The sequence below is a fragment of the Heliangelus exortis genome, chromosome 1 (genome assembly GCF_036169615.1).
Source record: "Heliangelus exortis chromosome 1, bHelExo1.hap1, whole genome shotgun sequence".
In the NCBI taxonomy this organism is placed as follows: Eukaryota; Metazoa; Chordata; class Aves; order Apodiformes; family Trochilidae; genus Heliangelus; species Heliangelus exortis.
This window is the reverse complement of record NC_092422.1, coordinates 10995504-11019602: the sequence shown is the minus strand read 5'-3', so window position 1 is coordinate 11019602 and position 24099 is coordinate 10995504. Positions and strand designations below refer to the sequence as shown.

Below are 24099 nucleotides of genomic sequence, written 5' to 3'. Positions count from 1 at the left end.
CTGTCTTGTCTACCTTGGATGGAGCAATCACATCTTGTGCTATGTTTGGAAAGCAGAGTGGAAATGTAAGGTGATACAAGCACTGGTTTGAATAATGTTTTCCAGACTGAGGAATGTCTAACAGTGCTGTGCAGGGGAAAATGGTGTCCAAGGAGTTCCTGCTGCCCCTCAGCTGGAAGCAAGGGTGTGCAGAAGCCCTGGGAGATGCCAGCCACCATCCCAGGGGGCAATGGATCCCACTGAATGGCATAGACTATTTCCCCACCCACCAGGGGCAGATGCCAGGAAGTTTGTTGTCACATCTTACAGCTCTGATCCCTGCCCCTCCGGGGTCCTGCCCCTTGAGCAGTGCTCACCATGAGAGCACATTTAAAACATCTGTCTAGCTACTAACCTGTCTTTGGTAAACAACTAAAACCAACCAAATCTTGTTACTGGGGAGAGTGAGCTCATTCTTTGTCACTGAATGTGTTTGCCAAGGCTTGGAGAGTTTGCCAAGGTGAGGAGCATCTGTCAGTGATAGAAGGAGCTGGTCAAGGCATAAGTTGAGGAAGATCAAGACTAAAAGGAGCTGATGCAAACCGTGTTACAGGAAATGCAACTTAAAGTTACTTGAATTGTGTTTTAACTGAAATCAGCTAATGAATGAGACAGCCAAGGGAAGGAAGACTCCTGGCTTTATTCCCCCTGCCTGTTAGACACTCCTGGATGAAGGCGTGTCAGAGTAGTCTCTATCCTGACACCAAGTGGACAGACCTAACAAGGACTCCCTTAAAATACGATCAAGTTTATGAGACTGCCAATGAGAAAAACTGCCAGCCCAGCCAACCCTTTATGTGCCATTACAGTTCATAGGCATTTTTGTATTTACAGGAATTTTTTCAAGATCCTGGCTCTAAGCAAAAGAGTTTACATCCTAGGCTCCTGCAATTTTTACCTTTCTAACCCCAAATTCCCACCAGTGCTGCATGCAGCGAGCAGCTTGGGGTGTGCATGCAGAGGAAGTTGCAGAATCACAGACTGGCTGAGGTTGGCAGGGACCTCCTGAGGTCATCTGGTCCAATCCCTCTGCTCAAGCAGGGCCAGCTTGAGCTGGTTGCCCATAGCCATACCAGATGGCTTTTGACTCCTCCAAGGATGGAGAGTTCATTGCCCTGGAAGCAAAGAGGAGGGTGACCTTTTCTTGGGAGGAAGGGCTGGTGCTCTGTCCTGTAAAAGGATGGGCATTGCAGTGTGGGGGACAGTCTCACCCTGCTGCCAAAGAGCAAAGCAAGCTGTGCAGATACCTGTGCCTGGAGTCTCCTCCAACACATCTCATTCACACTTTTCCACATGCTCCATCTGCAGCCTCTCCCCACTTTCTCAGGAGAGGTTGGGGCTTGATTTATCCCCCCCCTGCGCATGAGACCTCCTGAAGAAACTTTTCCAGTTTACAGCTCAGGTCCTCACTCTCACCTTGAACACTCATAAGTCCTCCTGAGCATCACAGCTTTCTTGAACTCAGCCCTGGGAGTAAGGGGAGATCACTGCCAGATAGGGATCCTCCATGGATTCAGCCTCTGAAGCCTTCAGCTTCCTACACACATTTGAGGGTTTTTTCTCCCTGTGTGTCTTACTCTTTATTCTCTCTCCACACCTCTTCTGCCTCCCAGGGAGGGGACAGACAGCACAGATAGAACAGGAGCCTCATTTGGTTGCAAGGCACCAGAAAAGAGGCACTGGTGATGATGAATTTATTCAGCAGAAAGCATTCAGCAGCTGCCCTGTGTTTAAGTTATCTCCTGATTACTTTACATAGGAAAAAGGAAGAGGAATTTGTATCACACATGGACTTACTCAGCTGATCCAGAGCAAAGAGGGCTGGGGAACCTTCAGATAGCTCATTGTCTGGGGAAGAAGAACAAATGCTTGGAAAGCTCAGGTGGAGAGGGGGGTGAGGAGAGCTGGGATGGCAATGCCTTTTTAATCATCCTGCTCAGCTTACAGCCTCTTCACCCCAGACAGCCTTTATGAGTGTGTTTCTTTTAATCCAGTTGTTATAGAAAAGCCTTGGATTCAGCTCAAGATGGAGGCTTTTCAGGATGAACCCTTATCCCTCTCCAGCAGTGCCAAAGAACAAGATCTCTGCTGATCCCACACTGGGATCCCCAACCCATGAGCACCTTTCAGGCTGTGCCATGGCTCTATGCAGCAGAGCACAGCCAGGAGCACCCTGCCCACAGCAAAGCTTTCCTGGGTACTACAAGGATTTCCAACAAGGGCAGCTGGGATAGGTTTAACCAGCAGGAACAGGAAAATGCTCTATCTGGGATTTTTCAATTACTGAACAACATCTTGAGTCATCTGATAGTAATATTACTGCAACTCAATGTCTGTGGCAGTTTAAACCAGGACCTCTAGAAACTCCTGAACTGGTAGCATCTCTTCCAAAAAACCTCATGGGAGATTATTTTGGATTCCAGTCCCACCATGAGCCCACCCATTCAGACCTGGTCTCTTTCAGCTGCAGACCACAGCACACAGTGAAGGAGCCCTCAGTACCAGAAGAACCTTCAGCTACACAGGAACGTGGGGCCTAATGCTACATGCTGGTTTTGCCTTGGAGTTGGTGGGTATTTCTTTATTTGCAAACATTCTTTCAATGTCAAAACACTGCTAAATTGCAGAAGCTCAATGTGATTTTTAAAAAATATAATAATGACAGAGAGTGTTATTTTTCCTTTTGGTTTTGGGTTTTTTCCCTTTCTAGTTCACGGCATTTGTTCAATGCATGGGTTAGACTGAGAGCCTTTTGCTCTGGAATCTGTGGACTGCCCTTAGGGGCTTCAAGGAGGATGTTTAGGAAGGGCAGGTGCAGACATCATACAGTAATCCATACCTGTGACATTTCTAAGAGATCTTGCCCCCACTATAGAATGCTGCCCATAAATTAGAAAAAAACCGTGAGCCACTGGTTTAGGATAACAACAGGCTGCATACAAAAAAAAAAGGCCAATGTCTGTCCACATTTAACTGCTTTGAACTTTTTTCAGCTCCTGACGGCAGCCACTCTGCTCTCCTGTGCCTTACAGACCTGCACACAGCCAGATCCCAAAACTCAGCCCATAAAGGGACCACACACACACAGAATATTTTAGCAAAATAAGAGAAGCATAGATTGTCCTAATGGGCAAGAAGGTTGGAGTGCAGGCAGCATCCTTGTGCTGGTCCCGGGGAGCCTCCCTGGGCTGGGTACCAGCAGCAGCAGCTGCTGTGCTATGGTAAGGATGCCACCCAGTGGTGCTTGGCTGGGGAACCTGAACCCGGGGCTGCAGGGCTCAGAATCATAAACCTCCTTATCTAAATCAACTCTCATGGAAAAGGAGCTGATCCTGCATCTTGGCCTGTCCTCTTCCCCTTCCCAGGCATCTGGGCTATCAGCGGGAAGCCAAGGGAAACAGATGGAGATAAGCCCAGCATTTTACCACAACAAAATGTTTCCGTTCCCAAGGTGCTGTCATCTGGAAGGCTGTGAGTTTATTTTGGTTTTAGTCCGAGGCACAGCATGTCCCAGCCAGACAAGGAGCTTTGGCCAAGGAGGGGCAGCTTGTGCTGGCCTGGGGGGATGGGAATCTCCAGTGACAAAGATAGGCTGGGGATGAGCAGGGAGTACATGTGGCTGCTTGTGCCAAATGCTCAAATGAGGTTCAAAAATTAGGTGGAGATGAACTGAGAGAGGAAATAGTTCAGCTGGGTATTTCCCAGTACATCTGCCCCAAGTACTCTCTCGAGATGGGCAGTTTCTGGAGAGCAATGAACTTGGGATGGGAGGTTTTGTGTCGTGCTAAGGTGGGACAAAACCTGGAGTGTTTCCCTGGAGCCATCCTAAATTGTCCCACACAAATCTGACTGAAGAGGGAAGGGGTATTTTACTATCTCTCCTCCTCACTGCTCCCTAAGCAGTCATCTTCAGAGTCCTGCTAGTGGAGACTGAGGTGGTCACATCTAGCACAAGTGACATATTAACTTGCCAAAAGGTGGGTGTTGGGTTGGGGTTTTGTTTTTTTTTTTTTGCAAAAGACCACTCCAGAGAAGTAATACAAGCCACAGATTGAGTGCCTGTGTTAGCATGCCAGCTCCTGGCAAGACAGTGGAGTTTGGGTCAGATCTTTCCTCCTGAAATAGCCCAACAGAACCCCTGGGACCACTGGCAGCAGAGTGAAGGGCAGCAGCACATCAGGAGGGCTTCCAGCACATTTGCTGGTTGGATTACAAACCAGCAATCATGTCTTACCTCCTGTCACACTGGTAAAGGGATGGATCCCACCGTGAGACAACCAGTTGGTTTCATCCAACTTCCAGTTTTCAGCAGGGTCCATCTCAGATCTGCAGCATCAAAGCTCTGCTTGCAGTGCCTCTTGCTGCTCTCTCTGGGAAACAACCAGAAGATACTCTCAGTGCCTGTCATGATCCACAGCATGGCCAGCTGCTGAGAAGCTTCCCCCAGCAGAAGAAAATGTCTTATGAGTATTTCAGGGGAGAAAAAAAAATCATATGGCTCACAGCGGACTATTGGACCAAGGAGCTGTTGACTCTACCATGGTTTATCACTTCAAAGAGTGTCCTTTCTGTGTCAAATTGTGCTTGAATCTCTTACATTTTCAGTTGTCAATCCCACCAATACTGAGAAGTTCCTAATCTCTCACAATACTTAGAGGGATGGGGTTCATTTCTGAGCAATAAATATGCAATGGCATTCTGACATGCCATGAGATGTCCATCAGGGATGAGTGTCTCAGCCCTAAATGCCCAGCTCAGCTTCCCCCCAGGTGCACCCCACCCAGCATCCCAATGGGGGGGATGATGGAGTTGGGAAATCTGCAGCCCCACATGGGGCTATTGCCCTGGTGGCTGCTGGCCTGAAACCTGCTGGGTTTCACTCAAGTGAATCGTGGCTGTACCAGTGCTCCTCTGACCAGCCAGGCCTCTGAGAGGTTGTTTCAACCACTCTCTTGCTCAACACCTTAATTAAGTAGAATTAAGCAAAATTAAAACTTATGTTTATACATTTGCTGAGGAGCAATCGGGACCCATCACTGCCACATGCAGGCAGAGCTTGACAGGGCTTTTTGATGTAGCAATTTCACCTGAAGGGAAATTAATAGGTTACAAGGCTTAGGGTGAATTTGGGTTGAATATGTAATGAGCTTTAGCTCAAAATGAAGAATAAAGTTCTGAGGAAAGCTGCAAGGCTCCATTTTGACATTTTCAAAATGAAACATTTTTGTTGCTCTTTCAAACAATGTTTTTAGTTTGCAAGTGACCTAGTTTTCTTTTTATTTTCTTTTTTCTTCTTTAAGTTATGTAAAGCACTAAATAATCTCAAACCAGGATATCTCGTGCAATGCATATGAAAAGAAATGAAAGAAGAAAAGAAACATTCTCCTTTAGGGGGTGACCCAAAATGAAAAGTATTTTCAATTTTTCCATTCAGGCACTGAAATGAAAAACCTATTATGTGTACATCTCCAGTACTGAAAGCCACCTTGTCAATGTGTACTGCTGGCAATTTATTCTTTCTACCTGCCAAGGGAGAGGTTTGTCTGGAAGTTCAATAAAAGGATAAGAAAGAACGAAAGGGCAATTTATTAAGGTAGCCTAGAAGATAAAATGGCTTCTCAATATTCACTCATTTCTCTGAAAGAAGAAAAAAGTAAACCTCCAGGCTTCAGCTCTTTGCCTGCTGTCCCACCCTGTTCAGAATGATACAGACACAGCATCCTACAGACACCAGTCCTGAGCTCCCATCACACGGAAGATAGCTGCAAATGTGAAACTTCTGACTTCACTGATGCATGAGGTCCAACCAATATTAGAGAAAGCAGAAGCCAAAATTTACCGGGGACAATAATACTGAAATGTGAAACATTTAAAAGATCATAAACCTCAGTCATTGCTGTAGCTTTGGGGCATTCATACCTTCCCTTCAGAGCAGAACTTGGTGCCAGCAGAGGCTGGTGGTGTCAGATCCTTGGGGTCAGCACCACAAAGTCATGGATGAGTTTGTCATTTCTGTCTCACCACAGAGCCCACACTCTGCTGCAGCTTCTTAGCAGGATGGGATGATAGGGAAAGTGATGGGTTTCAATATGGACCAGGGTCCACCAACTGTGTTAGCATTCCCACAACAGATTTCTCACTAAAATGCAAAGCTGAAGACAGAGGCATTGCCACTCAGCATGGTGTCTTGGATTTATACTCCAGCAGTCTGAAGCACTTAGCATCATTGCAGTCAATAGTCAGTACCTATTCCTTCCATCTTTTAAGAGGAAGACAAATCAAATGTCAGATTTTACAAAGTGCCTGCACTCAGATCATGTGCTCAGTCTTCATGAGGGCAGGGGAGGTGTCTCATTTTACACAGCTACAGCTTCCAGCAGTCCTCTAATAAAAAAACAAGAAAAGGCTTGTCTCACATTCCTGCTATATGTCACATCCGGATACAATATAAAAAAATAGGGGATGAATAAGGCCCCTTTCACTTCACAGCTTTTATTGTGTCTCAGTAAAGCCCCCACTGCCCATTTCAGCCCAACCTGCAAATCTCTTCCAAACTGCAGAACAAAATAGTGTAATACTGGAACGACCATTTCAACAAAATTTTACAACCCCTCTAATCTGTAAGAAATAGATGTCAGAGGACAAGCCCTGGTTAAGCTCCTCTTCTGGAGTATTTCCAATCAAAGACAATCTGCCACACAGCTACTCTGGCCACTCAGCAGCTGCACGGGGATCATTTATTTATTATTATTTTTCTAGTACAATAAACTGCAGAATTCACACAACCAGAACAGCAGGAAAATAAAGGTCAATGACCTGAGAGTAAACCAGAGAGACAAGAGATTAAAACATCAAACCCTGAACACTCCAGCACTCAGGGACTCAACCAGGAGGACAAGAAGAAGCCAGCAGCATCCTCACAAGCACTGCCCTCAAAAGTGGCTCCATTCATGTGGCTCCCTGAAATCAGGTGTTGCAGAACAGAGATGTAGATGCTGTATGAAGCATCTCCCATTTCTCTGAGGTGTTGAGTCTCCTTGCATATGCTCCAGAGCTCTATCATGGAATTATGGTTGGAAAAGACCCCTAGGATTACTGCAAGCCCTGAGATTACCATCAACCTCTAGCTGCATCCACCAACTGGACTGGAGATAAAAATCAGCATTGTCTTCCAGAAGACACAGATTCAGCTTCTCCTCATCCCTGAGGACTGAAGGAGGGCACAGCTTCATGAGCTGCTCAGTCCAGTCTGACACAGACATTGCCAGGACTGGTGACCACTGGGGGCTGGTGATAACCACAGACCACCTTGCTGGTTCAAGTCCCCAGAGCAGCACACAGGAGCTCTCTGCAGTTCATGGGTTGTTTGTTTAGGTGAACAACCCTTCCAACCCCTTGTAGCACCTAAGAAAACTCATGTGACCATCTCAGAGCAGGACCTGGCCTGAGGGATTTGGGCTGTTCAGGGTGTTCAGGTGTTTGGGCTGTTCAGGGTTCAGAGACCATCTCAGGGCTCGGTGTCCAGGTCAGGGCAGGTGAGTGCAGAGCCATCACCAGCATGTCACAACCTGGTGTAAAGGGGGAGTGAGCATCAGCAGGGACTGGGGCAAGAGAAAGGGCAACACAGCAGCTGAGGTGGCCACCAGCCATGGAAGTAGATGGGGCAACAGGGAGGACACCAAGTGTTGAGTGTTAATTTGGTGAGTGAGGGGGGGATAGTGGAGAGAAATGCCTATTTCTGCTCACATTGCAAACCCTACAGTGGGGGTTGGCTGCTGCTAAGTGTGCTTTCCAGCAAGAGAAGGCACCAACCCTAACCTGTGCCTCTGAGTAATCTCTTGGGTATGGAATGGACTGAAGGGATGAGGTGGGCAGCCAAAGCAGGAATAAGGCTGAGGCAAAACGTAGGGGCTTAAGAAGGGAGCTTGGTCCAGTTGGAGAAGAGGCAAAGAGCATGGACAGACTGCAGAATAAGGTCTCAGGCAGCAGTTACACTTACTTTAATGGGATTAAATGCTACCAGACAGATCCCTTTCCCTGGGATGTTTTCCGGCACCTTGCAAAAATACTGGGATAGGGACACGACCTTCCTCTCATCAGGCATGGGCTGGAAACGTCCAGCCCCACACTCAAATATATCTTATATACATCTTTACAATGCCTGTTCCAGGCCAGTGCTCACTGAAATGGTATATACATCCCTATGGTGCCTACGATGGCAACACAGATTCTTCCCACTCACAATGAGTCCAGAGAAGTTAAAACATCCCCTGACCCTCAGTTTTGCTTGGAGCAAAACTTTCATGTGTCAAAAAGGCTACAAATGCCAAATGTGGGAGCAGTGCAGAGAGATGAAGTCCCATTGCTTGGGCAAGAAGCAGCTGCTCTTGGGCAGGTATCACTGCCTTGTGAAGGAATCTCCTTCCTGCACCTCCTCTCCACAACTCTTCATCTGCCCAAAGGCAACAAGAGCAGGAATGAGAATGTCTGACCAAGCCTTACATAGCTGAGCAGGACAGGATCAGGCCTTGGAGGGGGACATCTCAAACCCATGTAACTGGGACCACACTGGACCCAGCAAAGAGTATAGGGTGATAAACTGCTTATCCCACACTGCAGAGCTCAGCTTGATGGCTGCTTTCAGTCACCCAATGGTCTTCTTTACTCCCTTGGATGTGCTTTCCCATAATTAGCCCAAAAGGTGACTAATGAGCTATTTGTTAATGACATCATTCAAAAGCTGTATGGTCTGAAAGGGTCTTTTTTAAAAGCGACAAGTTTCAGCCAGCTGGCACAGAGCACAATCACCATTTAATTGTATGATCTCATGGCAGTTATCTTGAACTAATACATCATTAATCTGATCTTACAACAGCTAAAGAAGCCCAGAGCCAAGAAGCACTTGAAGGCTCCACAGGCCCCAGCACAGGAGCCCTTTTTATAAAAGCTGCAGGTTTACACAGAGGAGGCACATGTTAGGACAAGCTGAAAGTTGTGTTACTCTCCTTGCCCTGACAAACAAAACCATTCAGGAGCCAGGAAACACACAATCTATTCCTAAGGGGGACTCCCCAAAAGCACAGCCACCTTCCCCTCTGCATTGATTCAGGGCTGTAAGGATGGCCAGAGCAAGAAAGTGCTCAGGGCCAGGCTTCCAGCATTGCTCAGGGACCCCATGGCATTTCAGATAAGCAATCATCTACATGGCAAAGCCTTTTTAGAGGACCTGTCAGAGGAGATGCTGGCAGGTGAGTAGTTTCAGGTCAGTCACACTGATGGGAACAGGCACTAGAAACTCCTCTGTATCCCTTTGGACATATCAATAAATCCATCCATATTTACATGTCATGATTTTATTTGAGTAGCTTGTTCTTTGTCAGGGACACACAGATACCCAGGAACCAGAAAAAAAGCTTGGAAAGCTTTGACAATACTTGTTTCAGTTTCCGTGAGGCTCTTACTCTCACTCCTGAGCAGGATTGGGCCCCTGACATGGTCTCAGAGGAGGTCACCAGCCTGCCCCAGCCATGCCACAGGCACAGCAGGATGCCAGGAGCCACCTCACAGCACTCCAGACCACTGCTCTGATGAGGACAGGAGATTCTAATTTTTCAGCACTGAAAGCAAAACCTGCGTCTACTCCTTTTGTGTCTCGCAGAGCTGCCTGTGCTAAACTGACAGCAAACACCCCCCCACACCTCATTTCTGCCAGTTATCTTCACAGGCCATTGGCTGCCAGGGTATTTTAGCCATCACTTATCTATTTAATAGAGGATCATTTCTCTGTGCTGTTCCTGTCACCTCTCAGAAAGCACACAAATGTCTCTCTTTTTTGCATTCACAGTAGAAAGTGTTCCTGATCTGGCCTCAGTTCAGACACGATCCTTCTAAAATCAATAAAATAGAAACGGTAAATCTTACCTGACAAAGCACCCGTGATTTTTGGTGACAAAAAGTGTCCGTGCCTCAGTGCAGCAAGACCAAAGCTTTCTCAGGGAGACGTTTGTCCTCTATTGGGTAAAGGCTCCATGAGAGCTATGCAGCCATTGCCTGGGCTTGCTCTGCTTTGGGCAGGTAAGTGACGGGAACTCAGCTGCTCCTGCGTGTTCAAAGAGCTCCAAAATGCTCTGCAGTGCCTGTCGGCAGCAGGGTTCCCACAGGTATGCCAGGTATGCGTTTGTCTTCCTGACTCATATAATTATCTCTGGGAAAGTAACTGGTGAAAGGACAGCAGAGGAAAAAGAGACACGAAACTGGCCCTGTAAATCCCTCAGTGGTCAGCAGAAGCCCTGTGAGAAGGTCACCTCCAACAGAGGCTTTGCTAATTCCTGTGTCCCAAAACTCAAAGCTTTGGGAGATGCTGGGCTGTCCCTTTTCATTCCTGCCTTCCTCAGCATGTGGAGAAGGAGCAGCTCAGGCTTGAAAACAGACTCAAAGAACTGATTTGAAGCTGAGTGGGTTGCACAGGTTATAGGGTGGCCTCTGGCCAGCTAGGGTGAAGCAGTTCCTGATGACTGCTGGTAATGGAGGCTGAGTCACCTGTGACATGGGCTGAAAAAATGGTGTGATCCAGCAATGTCTGGGCTAGTTGCATCTTGATAAGGATGGTGGGTGTCCTGGGTTTTCTGTTGAGTCAGAAGCACCTGGGGAAAGGTAACAGCAGAAAAGGGATTTCTGCCATGATCAAATGCCACCTCAGGCTATCTTAGAAGAGGAATAGATATCATGAGAAAATGGGATACCACAGAGCTGAGCCCTTGTGACAAGCAGAAGGAAGGAGAGAAGACTGAGGATGGAGAGCAAACAGTGGAGGGGGACTTGATTACACTATCTATTCACAAAGGAGAATATGGGTTTTCTGTGGGGAAAATGGCTCCAGCAGATGTTGAGACCCAGCAATGTTTTGTCAGAGTTGCCAGTTTTCCCAGATGCCTTACAACAAGGACATTTTAGGAGCAAAGCTCCAATTTGTGCACTACAGCAGCAAGCTCACTTGAGCATAGGCAGCCCACGCACCTCCAGCAGATGTGAATGGATGGTTTTTTTTTTGCTTCATCTCCCAGAAGACCAGCTCCATCTGTTATCTCTCTTGACAGCTTACAGTTCTCAGGAGGTGATTTCAAAATTACGAGCTCAGCTGTGAAGGACTTCCCGTCACCAGGTTATACAGGAAGCCTCATACCTGGGAGGCAAGTAAGTCCCATTCCCAGGAACTGGAAGGCCACTGTTGAAGCTCTCACACCAAGCCCCTGGGTGCTGGTGCCCCAGGATGCACCCTGAGGACAGGAATGCCCCGAGGCTCCAGCTCTGTAGTGGGACACACTTGAAGAAGCCACTTCATTTGGGCACTGATGAATTTATGTGCTTTGGATGAATGAGGGCTTCAGATTAAGCTTGTTTTTTCCTAAAGAATCCTACACAGCAGGCTTGTAATTACATCAACACTGAGACTTGATGGGTTTTCCAGGTCTGCTGACATGGGCCATGCTCTTCCCCTCCTCCTGGCGTGTCCATGCATAGCTGTGGTTGCCCCTCCGTGGCACAGGCTCATCTGTTGCTACACAAACACCCTGGGGAGTCAAAACCACCTCAGAAAGGTGAGCAGGCAGTGCCATGTAACTCACAGAACTCCACAGCTCTTACACAATGAGTCAGGAGCCCATGAAACCCATCAGGTTTCCAGTCAGCACTGATCTCCCTCCCAGACAAACTGAGCAGATGGTTGACCCCCAAGCCAAGTTCCCAGTTGTGATGGGCCAAGGAGGTGATGAGAGGTCATTGCACAGTGCCCCAGGTGCTGCAGAAGGGTTTACCCACCAAGTGGATGTTTCTCCCCTCTTCCCACCCTCTGCTGGGAACAAGCAGTGGTGCTGGAGGTCACCAAACTCCTGTTCCTTCTCCAGCCACATCACCTGAGCCTTGCACCCATGTCAAAACTCCCACTCCTCACAGCTCCACCTGCTCACTGGTGGGGTAAAGTCTTCCCACCAGGGCCTGTCTTCTGCTAAACATCTGCCCAGCTGCAAACAAAAGAGCAGGGTCAGTGAAGCAAGAGAACCACACCAGGAAGTGGGATGAGGAAGTGTGGCTGGTGAATTCTATCTGAAAACAGACACTTTTCCCTAGGAAGGGCTTTCTGGGGGCAGCTGAGGGAGGATAGTGGGTAGGAGCTTGCCTGTGACCCCAGCCCTGGTGGGGTGCTGCACCCCTGCCTCTCAGGCAGCAGTGGAGCCCCATGGCTGAGGATTAGTTTGTCCCCATCCCTGTGCCCTGGGCACCTCCTGTGTTCAGCTCTTTGCTCCTCACTACAAGAAGGACATTGAGGTGCTGGAGCATGTCCAGGAAGAGCAACAAAGCTGGTAAAGGGTCTGGAGAACAAGTGTTATAGGGAGCAACCGAGTGGCATGGGGTTGTTTAGCCTGGAGAAAAAGAAGCTGAGGAGACCTCATCACTCTCTACAACCATCTGAAAAGAGGTCATGGTGAGGTGTGAGTCTGTCTCTTCTCCCTAGTAATGAGGGGTAGAACAAGAGGAAATGGTCTCAAGTTGGGCCAGAAGAGATTTAGATTGGATATTATGAAAAATTTCTTCACGGAAAGGATTGTCAGGCACTGGAACGGGCTGCCCAGGGAGGGGGTTGAGTCACCACCCCTGGAGGTGTTCTAAAGATGTGCAGATGTGGTGCCTGGGGAGATGGTTTTGTGGTGGACTTGGCAGTGCCAGGATACCAGTTGTATTCAATGATCTTTAAGGTCCATTTCAACAAAAAAAATTCTATGACTCCTCTGCTTGCTGGCACAGGGAGCTGCTCAGTGGTCATGAAGGTGGCACAATTATAAGCCCCCCCCCACTAATTACATTGAGCAAATGTTTGGCCACCAGCCTGGCAATGGTAGAGGGAGAGTTCCTGTCACCCATCTCCTGTCTCACTCTCTTCTGCCCTTGTGAAAACCTGCAGGAGACCTTGGTTTTTCTTCGCATGAAAGAAGAGAAGAGAAGAGAAGAGAAGAGAAGAGAAGAGAAGAGAAGAGAAGAGAAGAGAAGAGAGAAGAGAAAAGAGAAGAGAAGAGAAGAGAAGAGAAGAGAAGAGAAGAGAAGAGAAGAGAAGAGAAGAGAAGAGAAGAGCTGAGCTGACATTTCTAAATATTCCATAAAAGAGAAATGCTGATTTTCCAGCCAGGTCTACTTACTGCTTAAGAAAACAAAACTGTCTCCACCATAAAAATACCAGAATTGCAGTGGTATTTGTTCCAGCTGAAATGTGAAGCACGTCGGCTCCTCTCCTCCTTTCACATTTCTGCTTGAGTATTCTTTAGACTTGTGTTGAGTAGCAATAATGGGGTTTTGATTTGTGTGTGTGATTTAAACTCTCAGCAGGGAATTTAACAATTCCTCACCCCACAGTCTGGTGAATCATGAGAGACTGATGACCTCAGTGATGCTGTGCAGCCAGTGTGAGCTACTGGTGAGGAACAACCATGAAAAAACGTCTGCTCAGATCAATGACAGAAGATCAGCATCTAGCAGGATGTGTCCTGCTGCATCCTGGAGACTGAGACACTGGGTGATTTAATCATCCCTTGAGGCAATGCACAGTTGATTATTACTTTCACATGCACATTACTGAAAAAATCACCAGCAATCCAACATTGGAGGGCAGAGCTTCTTAAATGGAAGCAGCGCCGGGTGTGGGGCAGAGGGATCTCCTCAGACCAGCAACGTTCTCTCTGTTGACTTCAAGAGCTGATGGACCAGACCCCCCCAAGTTGCAATAAAGTGAGTGGATAGGAATAGCATTATCTTTCTCTTGAGTGATACACAATAACTTGCCCTACACTTAATAGGTGATAAGGAACCTCTTTTAACACTGATAAGTTTTTGATGCTGCCAGTAAAAGCCTTCCTGTGGCTTTACCAAGCAGTTTGCCATGATAGTCAGTCCTAACCTCTTGGGTGACTATGAATTGCTGATCAAAGTTATCACAGAGATATCACTCTTTTTAGAGGGTTGTTTAGGTGTTTTTTGCTACCACTCATAAACAAAGCAGCAGCATTGGGTCCTATTAAGTAAGTTCAGTTTTTGCCTGACTCCCTTTTTTCCAAAGAAAGCAACTACTCTCGAGCCTTTTCCTGATCTTGCTGCCACTCACATGTTGGAATCATTCCTAGTAGGTCTAAGCAAATTGGAGGCACCTTCTTCTAGGACAGGGAGCAATCCCATGGCTCTTTCCCAAAAGATTTTGTGACTGAGGCTGCCCTTTCCCTTTTCCCTCCTGATATCCATTTACTGCAAGGCCTTCCCCCTGAAATGATTTCACTCCTTGATCCCCTCCATATGTTGGTCCATTCTCTCCCGAGTGAGCAGGCAGGGTTCCCTGCAAACCCTCCTTTTACTCCCTTAGAGATTCAGTGAACCACAGCTTGAGTTATCTGAAAAGTGAAGAACTGCTCTTTTCCTCCAAGTGTTTTTTTCATGAGAGGTGAAACATTGCATACGTGCCCTGAATGAGGACTGAAGGGGACCAAACCTTCCTCTCCTGATCTCTCTGTGAGCAACCTAAAGCAGCTCATTCTCGTCTCTCTGCAGCCTGGGCTGTGCCAGTGGGGTTTCCACTCCTGGCTTTTCCCTGCCTCTGGAGCCTGCACATTGGCCTCTGCAGTTTTCTGGAGGTCTGTCACTTGTGTCACCAGTGGCCAGGACACAGGGAGGCCCTAGGGCTCCTCTATGCCTATGGAAGAACTTCATCCACACAGGGGTCAGCAGCAGCTCCCGTGGCCCCTGCTGCCTCCCAGTTGCCAGGGAAGGGAAATCAAATTTTCCCTGGAAAATAGCACTTCAACTTTTTTTTTTTTTTTTTTTTTTTTTTTTTTTTTTTTTTTTTTTTTTTTTTTTTTTTTCCCCTCTATTCGGGAATAAACCACTTTCAACAAAGATTGTGCCAGGAAAAGTTTCTTAGGCCGGATTTTTTAAATACCCATGTGGAAAAGCCACCTGGGAGGCACCAGTTAGGGCAGGACATGGGATGGTGTTTCAGATGCAGATCTCAGACTTGAGATTTCCCACATTATTAACCCTTTTCTTACAATCTTGGCCTCTAACTCTTATCCCAACAAAATCAATAAATCAAAAAAATCCAAAGATGAAGTTTGGTCCCCTTGCTGAGATGGGGATAAGGGATAAATGTTTCTTCCTAGCCATAGCCCAGGCTGTTTTACTCCCAGGGAATGTTCGCATTATACTTCCAATGATTTCTGCATGTCCTGAGCCCAAACTGCCCTGTCCATACTGCATCTGCTTTCTGCCGCTTGATAAGAAGGGGCTGCAGGCTTCAGCAGGTGTTTAACTGCCTGAGGCCAGATGGAAATGTGATGGCAATGGTTATTTTCTGCTAACTTACCTCAAGCCTTCTGCCCACCCATGTCCTGCCCAGGCAGCAAAACACCACGCATGGCTGTGACTGCTTTTCCCTAAGAGCACCGAGTCTGTCCGCACAAATGACAAGCCCCGTGTCAAAACTCATGGTCCTCACAGCTTGTTTTGCTCAGCAGCTATTCTGAGCTGTAGGGAGAAAAATCTTCCCACCAAAGCTTGTCTTCTGCCAAACATCTGCCCAGCTGCAAGCTCTGTGGTTCCTCAAAAAGAACAGGGCAAATGGAGAGAGAGAGTCACACTAGGCAATGGGATGAGGAACCACATCCCACTGTGGTTGGCAAATCCTGTCTGAAAACAGACACCTTTCCCTAGGACAGCGTTTCTGAGCACCACCTTACAGGGCAGATCAGGAAGGAAGTAGATGAGAGCTTTCCTGTGTCCCCAGCCCTCGTGGGATGCTGGACCACAGCTTCTCAGAGGCAGGAAGGGAGGAAGGGAGGTTAGACAGGAGATGGTGGGAAGAGGGAGCTGGGGAGTGGGGAGGGAAGATGCAGCCTTCCCACATTTTTGTGAAATGAGCCCTTTGTTCCCCTTGTTTTCCTTTACCATCACCCGAAGTGGGAGCAGTCATCTCCCACCTCATCCAGCATTTAGTTTTGAACAGAACTTCCTCTTCTTTCCTTTGTTGTATCAGTGACAAAAACAACACCACCAAAGAGTCACATCCATTTCAATCCCCACTGGAGTGGGTTTTCTTTCCTCCTCCAATCTCTCAGTTCAGCAGCCAAACCAAACACAGACATTCCCGTGCCTGCTCCCCAGCCACCACTGGAGGAATAAATGACACCTCTCCAGTTCCACCTTCCTCTCCTTACCCTGGTCTGTGTCTCCACCTCTCCTGCCACCAGTTCACCAAAGCCCCAGCCCCTCCTTGTCCCCGAGCTGTGGTGCTGCTCCACCTGCCCAGGGATGGCTCAGGGCTCTGAGGTGTGAAGCAGCCATAGGGTGGCATTGCCTGGGACAGGATTCAGCTCAGCATGGTGCTGGAGTTATTTCTGGCTCACATCAGTGTGTGTGGGCACAGGACTCAGTGCAGGGAGCTAACCTGAGCCTTTGGCATCACAGGTTAAATTTAGGGGATTAGCACCGCCTGGAGAAAAGCTGCTGTTGTGCTGACCAGAGCAAGACAGCATCCTGCAGCCACCTCCCACCCAAGCACGGGGCAGGGGATGAAGATAGAGTTCTCTGCAACAGCTCCGTTGCTATGCCATGTCACCTATGTCTTGTCACCTCTCCAAAACCACCCACCCAGAAAGGTGCCCCATGCTTTGCTGCAGCACAAGAGCAGGTGACCTCCCTGGGCTTGCCCATGGCGGGGCCCAGAGAACCTCTCCTGAAATCACACAGCCCATGGAACAACTGGTCCTGCTCTACTAGATGGGGTGGAAGGTTGTGAGGTGCCCCCCAGAAGCTGGTGATGAGGAAGAGGAGGTGATGCCAAGCAGATCACAGCCCGTGGACTCCCCCAACCCCTCCTGCAGCTCCTGCATCCCCCCCAGCCAGCCCTGCCCTGAGGAGAGTACCTCTAAAGAAATGGATTGGAAAACAGTCACAAAAGAGACAGCTCCCCCAAAAAGATGGGGAGGAAGCTCTAAAATCCAAGTAGAGCCTCTGAATCCCAAGTCTGTCCATCCTCAGTAGAGGTGAGTGGAAGCTGTAGCTATGTAATTGCAATTGTAATTGTAATTGTAATTGGCCACAACAACCCCATGCAGCGCTACAGGCTGGGCACAGAGTGGCTGAGAGCAGCCAGGCAGAAAGGGACCTGGGAGTCTGGATTGACAGGAAGCTGAACATGAGCCAGCAGTGTGCCCAGGTGGCCAAGAAGGCCAATGGCATCCTGGCCTGTATCAGGAACAGTGTGGCCAGCAGGTCCAGGATAGGGATTCTGCCCCTGTACTCAGCCCTGGTAAGGCCACACCTTGAGTCCTGTGTCCAGTTCTGGGCCCCTCAGTTCAGGAAGGATATCGAGGTCCTGGAGCAGGTCCAAAGGAGGGCAACCAGGCTGGTGAAAGGACTCGAGCACAGATCCTATGAGGAGAGGCTGAGGGAGCTGGGGCTGTTCAGCCTGGAGAAGAGGAGGCTCAGGGGAAACCTCATCACTCTCTACAACTCCCTGAAAGGAGGTTGTAGCCTCCTGAAAGGAGGTTGTAGGAGGTGGGGGTTGGTCTCTTTTCCCAGATGACTTTCAACAAGACAAGAGGGCACAGTCTCAAGTTGTGCCAGGGGAAGTTTAGGTTAGATATTAGAAAGAATTTCTTTACAGAGAGGGTGATCAGACATTGGAATGGGCTGCCCCAGTGAAGTGGTGGACTCTCCATCCCTGGAGATACTTAAAAAGAGACTGGATGTGGCACTCAGTGTCATGGTCTAGCAACCGCAGCGATGGGTCAAGGGTTGGACTTGATGATCTCTGAGGTCCCTTCCAACCCAGCCAATTCTATGAAATTCTATGAATTCAGGTTGGTTTCAAGAACCTCAGTACTTACAGAAGATGGCTTCTACACTTCATGGTGCCTTTCATGGCCACATTATTTTTCTCTTCAGTCTTTGTTGATTCTCAAAAAGCCCTCTCTGATCTTTGTGTGAAAAACATCCCAGAAAGTTATTGCAATAACAACCTTGAATTTTCACATACCTTCATCCTGGGACACCCACATTTGACATGACCAAAAGCAGAAGCTCTGTTTCTGAGCACAGCATCTTGCATGAGCAACTGCTGTGTTTCCATGCAGTCATGTGGCACCTGAATAAAGGAGACTGGAGCATTTTGGGTGCAAGGAGGGAGCCTTCTGTTTGCTTTCCTGAAGGAGTAGCTCTGCAGCCATCCAACAGCCAGAGGAACAGCAGCCACAGGAGGAACCTAATTCCAGGACAGACGTTGGGAAACAGGATAACCCCTAATTCCTCTTTCAGGAGCTGTCCCTAACCTGTGCTAATGCTATATAAGACAGTAGAGCTGAGCAGGATGATGGCCCTCAGGTTCAACCTCTTGTTTCTGACATTAATGGTGCCTAAGAGTACACTAATAAAATCTAGCAGACAAGTTGTAAAGCTTATTATTACTACAATGAAATTTCATTCAGATCTTAATCAAATTTATTGGATAAATGGAAGGGCTGCTGGTAGCATTTCCAAGTTTCACTGTCTCAAGGAAAATCATCACCATAGTTTCAGCCTTCCAAACTCCTTTGTGTCCATGGGATGTGGGAGGCTCAAGTTCAGGGTATGCCTGCACAGCCAGGCCCAGATGGGCCCTCATCAGCACTGCACAGGGCAATGCTATCTACTATACCAGGGGGTGACAGTTTTCTCAAAAATCTGGAATAGCTGTCATTGCAGAATTCAAATACTTTTCTCAGAAAAGCCCATGTTTTATTCTTGGGGTACAAACACCTGATGTCTTCAGTGATCAGGTACCACCACTTTTGTTTTCTCTGCAGTATTTCTATTTGTGCATCTAGACAAAAATTTCCCTATTTCACAGCCATCTTCGTGCATCATCCCTCCAGGTTTTCCTGGAGGAATGAGGGAGTTACCACTGAGGACATCTGCTGCAATCTGACTCTCCATCCAAGGAGCAAGGTGCTGTGTTGTTCCCAGATCAGTCATTCTGCTCTCTTTTGTTCCTCCTTTGATTAATGTGGTCTCTTTGATGCCACTCACACTCAGGGAAACATTGCAAGTGCCTTCACCTTCCCACCTCCCACTGCAGTCACCAAAGGCCATCAGCCACCTGCAGCAGCACCATTACCTCTGCAGGAAAGGACCTGATTCTGATTCTACCTCACAGCTTTTTTGTTGAAGTGCTTGAACATAATGAGCTCAATGGTGATCAGTGTGGATCCAAGTACTCATGAAGAAACATGGAAGTTATTTACATAAAAAGTATTCATTATGTTATAGGAGAATCAGAAGATGGCTGGAGCAGAGCTCCTTGGTCATCATAGTCCTCTGCTGTCTGCCACAAGGAATCACATCATGAGACTGTGCTAAACCAGCCCAGGTGTATCTCACAGCTAATTTCATCTTCTAGATCCATTTTCCTATTAGAAGGAGGTTTTCACCTTCTGCTGGCTAAAGACATTCTTCTAATTTCCAGTCCAAATACATCCGTGGGCAGTTTTGTCCCTGTGTTCTTAAGGCTATATTCTCTTGTAGTTTAAAGAGTTCAGTCCCATCCCCTTTTCTAAGCCAGGAATCTGTCTTTAAAAGAGCAGTCTCAGCCCACACATATAACACTGGGCTGTGTTATTTGCTTTGGCTGATACATGCTGGCCCCCTATGGCTGTGATATGCAAACATTCATCTGCTTAATTTTTTTCCAGCATGTAGGCATATTATAATTAAAGGGACTACTCAGAAATAAATGAAGCATAACTGCAGGAAAATTGCTTGTGTCATTAACTGAATATATGGATATTCTGCATCCAAAAAGTCTGTGCTGCTTTTAAAAATTATTATAATATGTATTTTCTGTCAATAAAAAATATATACTTGTCTTCTTTCATTATGAAATTACAGAACTCCATGAAAAATTAATACAATTACATAGGCTTAAGAGATGTTACAAGCATATCTAAAGCTATAGCACTGTATCAGTGATCCTGTGTAAAGACTAATAAAAAAGCAAACCCCAAACACTTCATTCATCAAAATCCTCCATTCAGCAAAATGCAGAAGAGGACAAAGGATAAGCAGCTCTAACAATGACAATATGCAGCTCTCCACCACTTCCAATTCCTGCAATAGGAAACACCAGAAGGACCCTGAAAAGCTTGAGAGGTGGATCAATTCCAACCAACCTCATGAGGCTCAGCAAGGCCAAATGCAAGGTCCTGCACCTTGGTCAGGGCAATCCCAAGCACAGTCACACATTGGATGGAGTATGAATTGAGAGCAGCCTTTAGGAGAAGGACCTTTTGGGGGTGGTGTTTAATGCAAAGCTCAACAAGAGCCAGCAATGTGCACTTGCAGCTGAGAAAGCCAACAGCATCCTGGGCTGCATCAAGGGAAGTGTGGCCAGCAGATTCTCCCCCTCTGCTCTGCCCTCATGAGACCCCACCTGGAGTTCTGTGTCCAGTTCTGGGGGCTTCAGAACCAGAAGAACAGGGAGCTGCTGGAGTGAGGTCCAGGGGAGAGCCACGAAGATGATCAGAGGGCTGGAGCATCTTGCCTATGAAGAGAGGATGAGAGAACTGGGCTTGTTCAGACTGGTGAAGAGGAGGCTCCAGAAGAACCTTAGAGCAGCCTTCCAGTACCTGAAGAGAGCCTACGATAAAGCTGGGATGGGACCTTTTACAAGAGCATGGAGTGGTAGGACAAGAGGTAATGGTCTCAGGCTGGAAGAGGGTAGATTTAGGTCAGATATTAGGAAGAAAATCTTCTTTGTGAGGGTGGTGAGCCTCTGGCCTGGGTTGCCCAATTATTATTTTAATATTAATATTAATTTAATGATAAAAACTAGGAAAACTGGCCAAGTTAACACCACACCATCTATAAAAGTCAAGCATACACCATGTTTACCCACAGATGGGTTAGCGTGTAGCTAACAAAAATTGCCTTTATTAAGTGATAGAGCAGCCAACACCTCCCACCAGCTTCACCTGGGTACAAAACCAAATTATACGCCACACACCTATTTGAACTATCTATCTGACATAAAACTGCTTTGCTATTTTTACCAACATAAATTCCTCACTCTCAGTGCATAAGCACACACTCTGCCTTAGTAATTTGCCATATGAGTTACACATGGCACAGCCCAGCTTCTTCTCCCATCGACCAACGCAGTGCTTTCAAGTGAAGAAAATTGATCTGTCCTGTGCAACCATCCCAAGCTCTTTGCCCCTTTAGCCTGTGGACACAAAGGGACTTTCTGTGTCAGTCCATTTGAATTCTGTGGGTGTCTGAACAAAGAGATGCACATACAGATGCCAGGTGGGGCAGCCAGCCTCTTGGCTCAGGTGTGAGCCCTGTGAAGCTGCATCCAGCACTGCATAAATATCCTGATCAAGCAGTGTTGGAAGCCCTAGCCTCAGAGGCTACTCTGGCAGTCACACTCCTTATTTTATCCAGCATCAGAGAACTTGTGGGGTTTTATTTGTTTGGCACACGGGTAAGTCAGTTTTGTGCTAACATCCCATGTGCTTCTGCCCAGACCCTTCAGCAGTGCACCTGCAACTACCAAAACAGTCCCAGGTTCTTCACATACTAGCAAACCCCTGCATTTCTAGCTCATAAAATATTTTCTGTGTCCTCCAATGGCCTCTTTTTCTTATTTTTAAGCCTTTTTTGCTAACAGTGATGTGCCTGAACAGAAGGCAGTGAGCATTTCCAAAGAATGATTCAGTCACCCAGCCGAGCAGCTCTCCTGCAGCAGGTCCCCCCAGAGGTGCCTCTTCTTCTCCTTCAGACTTTGAGATCTGATTTCTGAATGTTCTAAAGAGGGGAGATGATTCCCACCCAGAAAGGAGCTACAATGCAGGTGACTTTCTAATCTCAAAGGCAGACATGGATGGGATTGACTTCACCTGATTTAAGCTGTAAAATTCATTCCACATGAATGGAGGTGCCTGCTTTCAGCATGAGATGAATCACACACACCAAATTCTTGACTTGGGATGGGCTAATCCTCCCTCAAAAGCTGCATCTCCCTCACTTCTCTGACACCAGTACCCAGATGACCTATTCAGATGAGCAACATCTGGCAGAAGCTGGTCTCTACATGCAGTCTCTGTGTTCCAAGACGGCTGGAGCAGGGGCACCCACTATCAGCTTTGGTTTGTATTTCGTCTGTTTAAAAGTTGGGATCTTTTAAATTCTTTCAGTTAGTTTAAACTTTAGGAAGATTTCTACCCCGTGCCCACTGATATATTCGTAAAGCTGAAGTCATGCCCATAAACCCATGCCTGATGGGTGAAGAGTGCTGGTGAGCTATGAGGGTTTTCCCAGGAAGAGATGGTGTGCTGCAAGCTTGATTTTCTCCTGGCATTTTAGATGCTCTGTGTTTTCCCTTTGAGTGTTTCCTCAGTCTGTTTTTTACTGCTGCTGTGATCAGGCAGATTGATGTGTTGGTGGGCATGGCAGAGGGATGCTCCATGAGACAGCTGCAGCTGCACAAGGCAGCAGCCAGGCCAGAGAGAAATCATAGAATCATAGAACTGGCTGGGTTGGAAGGGACCTCAGAGATCATCAAGTCCAACCCTTGATCCACTACCACTGCAGTTACCAGACCATGGCACTGAGTGCCACATCCAGTCTCTTTTTAAATATCTCCAGGGATGGAGAGTCCACCACTTCACTGGGGCAGCCCATTCCAATGTCTGATCACCCTCTCTGTAAAGAAATTCTTTCTAATGTCCAACCTAAACCTCCCCTGGCACAACTTGAGACCATGCCCTCTTGTCTTGTTGAAAGTCATCTGGGAAAAGAGACCAACCCCCACCTGGCAACAACCTCCTTTCAGGGAGTTGTAGAGAGTGATGAGGTCTCCCCTGAGCCTCCTCTTCTCCAGGCTGAACAGCCCCAGCTCCCTCAGCCTCTCCTCATAGGATCTGTGCTCGAGTCCTTTCACCAGCCTGGTTGCCCTCCTTTGGACCTGCTCCAGGACCTCGATATCCTTCCTAAACTGAGGGGCCCAGAACTGGACACAGTACTTCCCTACAGACTGGTGTGACAGGAAAATGATGTTTCTTTGCCTGACACAAAACTGAAATATCACATTTCAGTTGATCCATCCATAAAACTCTAGAGAAGTCAGTAAGACACTGTGGCTATTCTCTGGATTGCAATTAGCAGATGGTTCTAATAAACCCAAAATCTGATGATGATGATGAATGGGGTGGAAGACAGCATTTCTTGCTGTAGCTGTGTCTCTGTCTCTCTCTTACACACACACACACTCACACATTTTGTCCCCTTTTTCAGTTCTATAGTTCTTTTCCTTGTACTTTGCAGTGATTTCAGTTCAGTTCAGAGACACTTCACATTTTTCATCTCCAGAGTTAACTTTTTCTTTACTGCTCCATCCCTGTAGGGACTGCATCATTTTTTCCTGCCACTTTACTTTGGAGTTTCATTAAAGGCTGCTTCAAACACAGGAGCTGCAGCTTTGTAGCTCAGGTGTGAGCAGTTGCCCCCCAGAGAGATGGATCGGGCAAGTGCCCTGCTCTAAGGGCAGCATCCTGCATCAGCTGTCTGAGCCAAAACAGGTCAGATATTGTCAAAGTTCTAATATTTGACCCATTCAACTCTGAATAAACTGGTGTGGGCCCTCAAATTATATTACAGCCACTCTTGTCAGAGTTATGCACACCCAGGGTTGCACCTGTTTATTTAAACCCGTGCAGTGTCGTACATTAAAGCAGACACCTCTTGCACTTTAGTACTGAACCCTTGAGATGTCATAACTGGATCCATACTCAGTTTAACAGAGTGAAAACCAGAAACCAGACCACTCTTGTAAAATTTAGAGTCAATATCACAGATCTCATCCTTTTTTGGATTACTCTCTTAGTTCTAACAGAGGCATCACTACATTAACTTCAGTCAGGCCTCTTCTAAACTTGGTGGGGAAAGGAGAAGGACTTGCACACACTTTATTTCTTCTCTGGCTATAATTGAAGT

At 47.3% G+C, this 24099-nt stretch overlaps 1 protein-coding gene across 1 annotated transcript in view; it reads right to left on the bottom strand.

Moving 5' to 3' along the window:
- The window catches only part of AMOTL1 (angiomotin like 1), a 69543-nt gene extending 65134 nt beyond the window's left edge, over positions 1-4409 (bottom strand). Inside the window, exon 1 of the mRNA XM_071733970.1 lies at positions 4274-4409. Within this exon, the coding sequence (XP_071590071.1) occupies positions 4274-4358 (85 nt within the window). The 5' untranslated portion in view covers positions 4359-4409. The remainder of the gene's footprint in view (positions 1-4273) is intronic.
- Positions 4410-24099: the final 19690 nt, after the last annotated feature.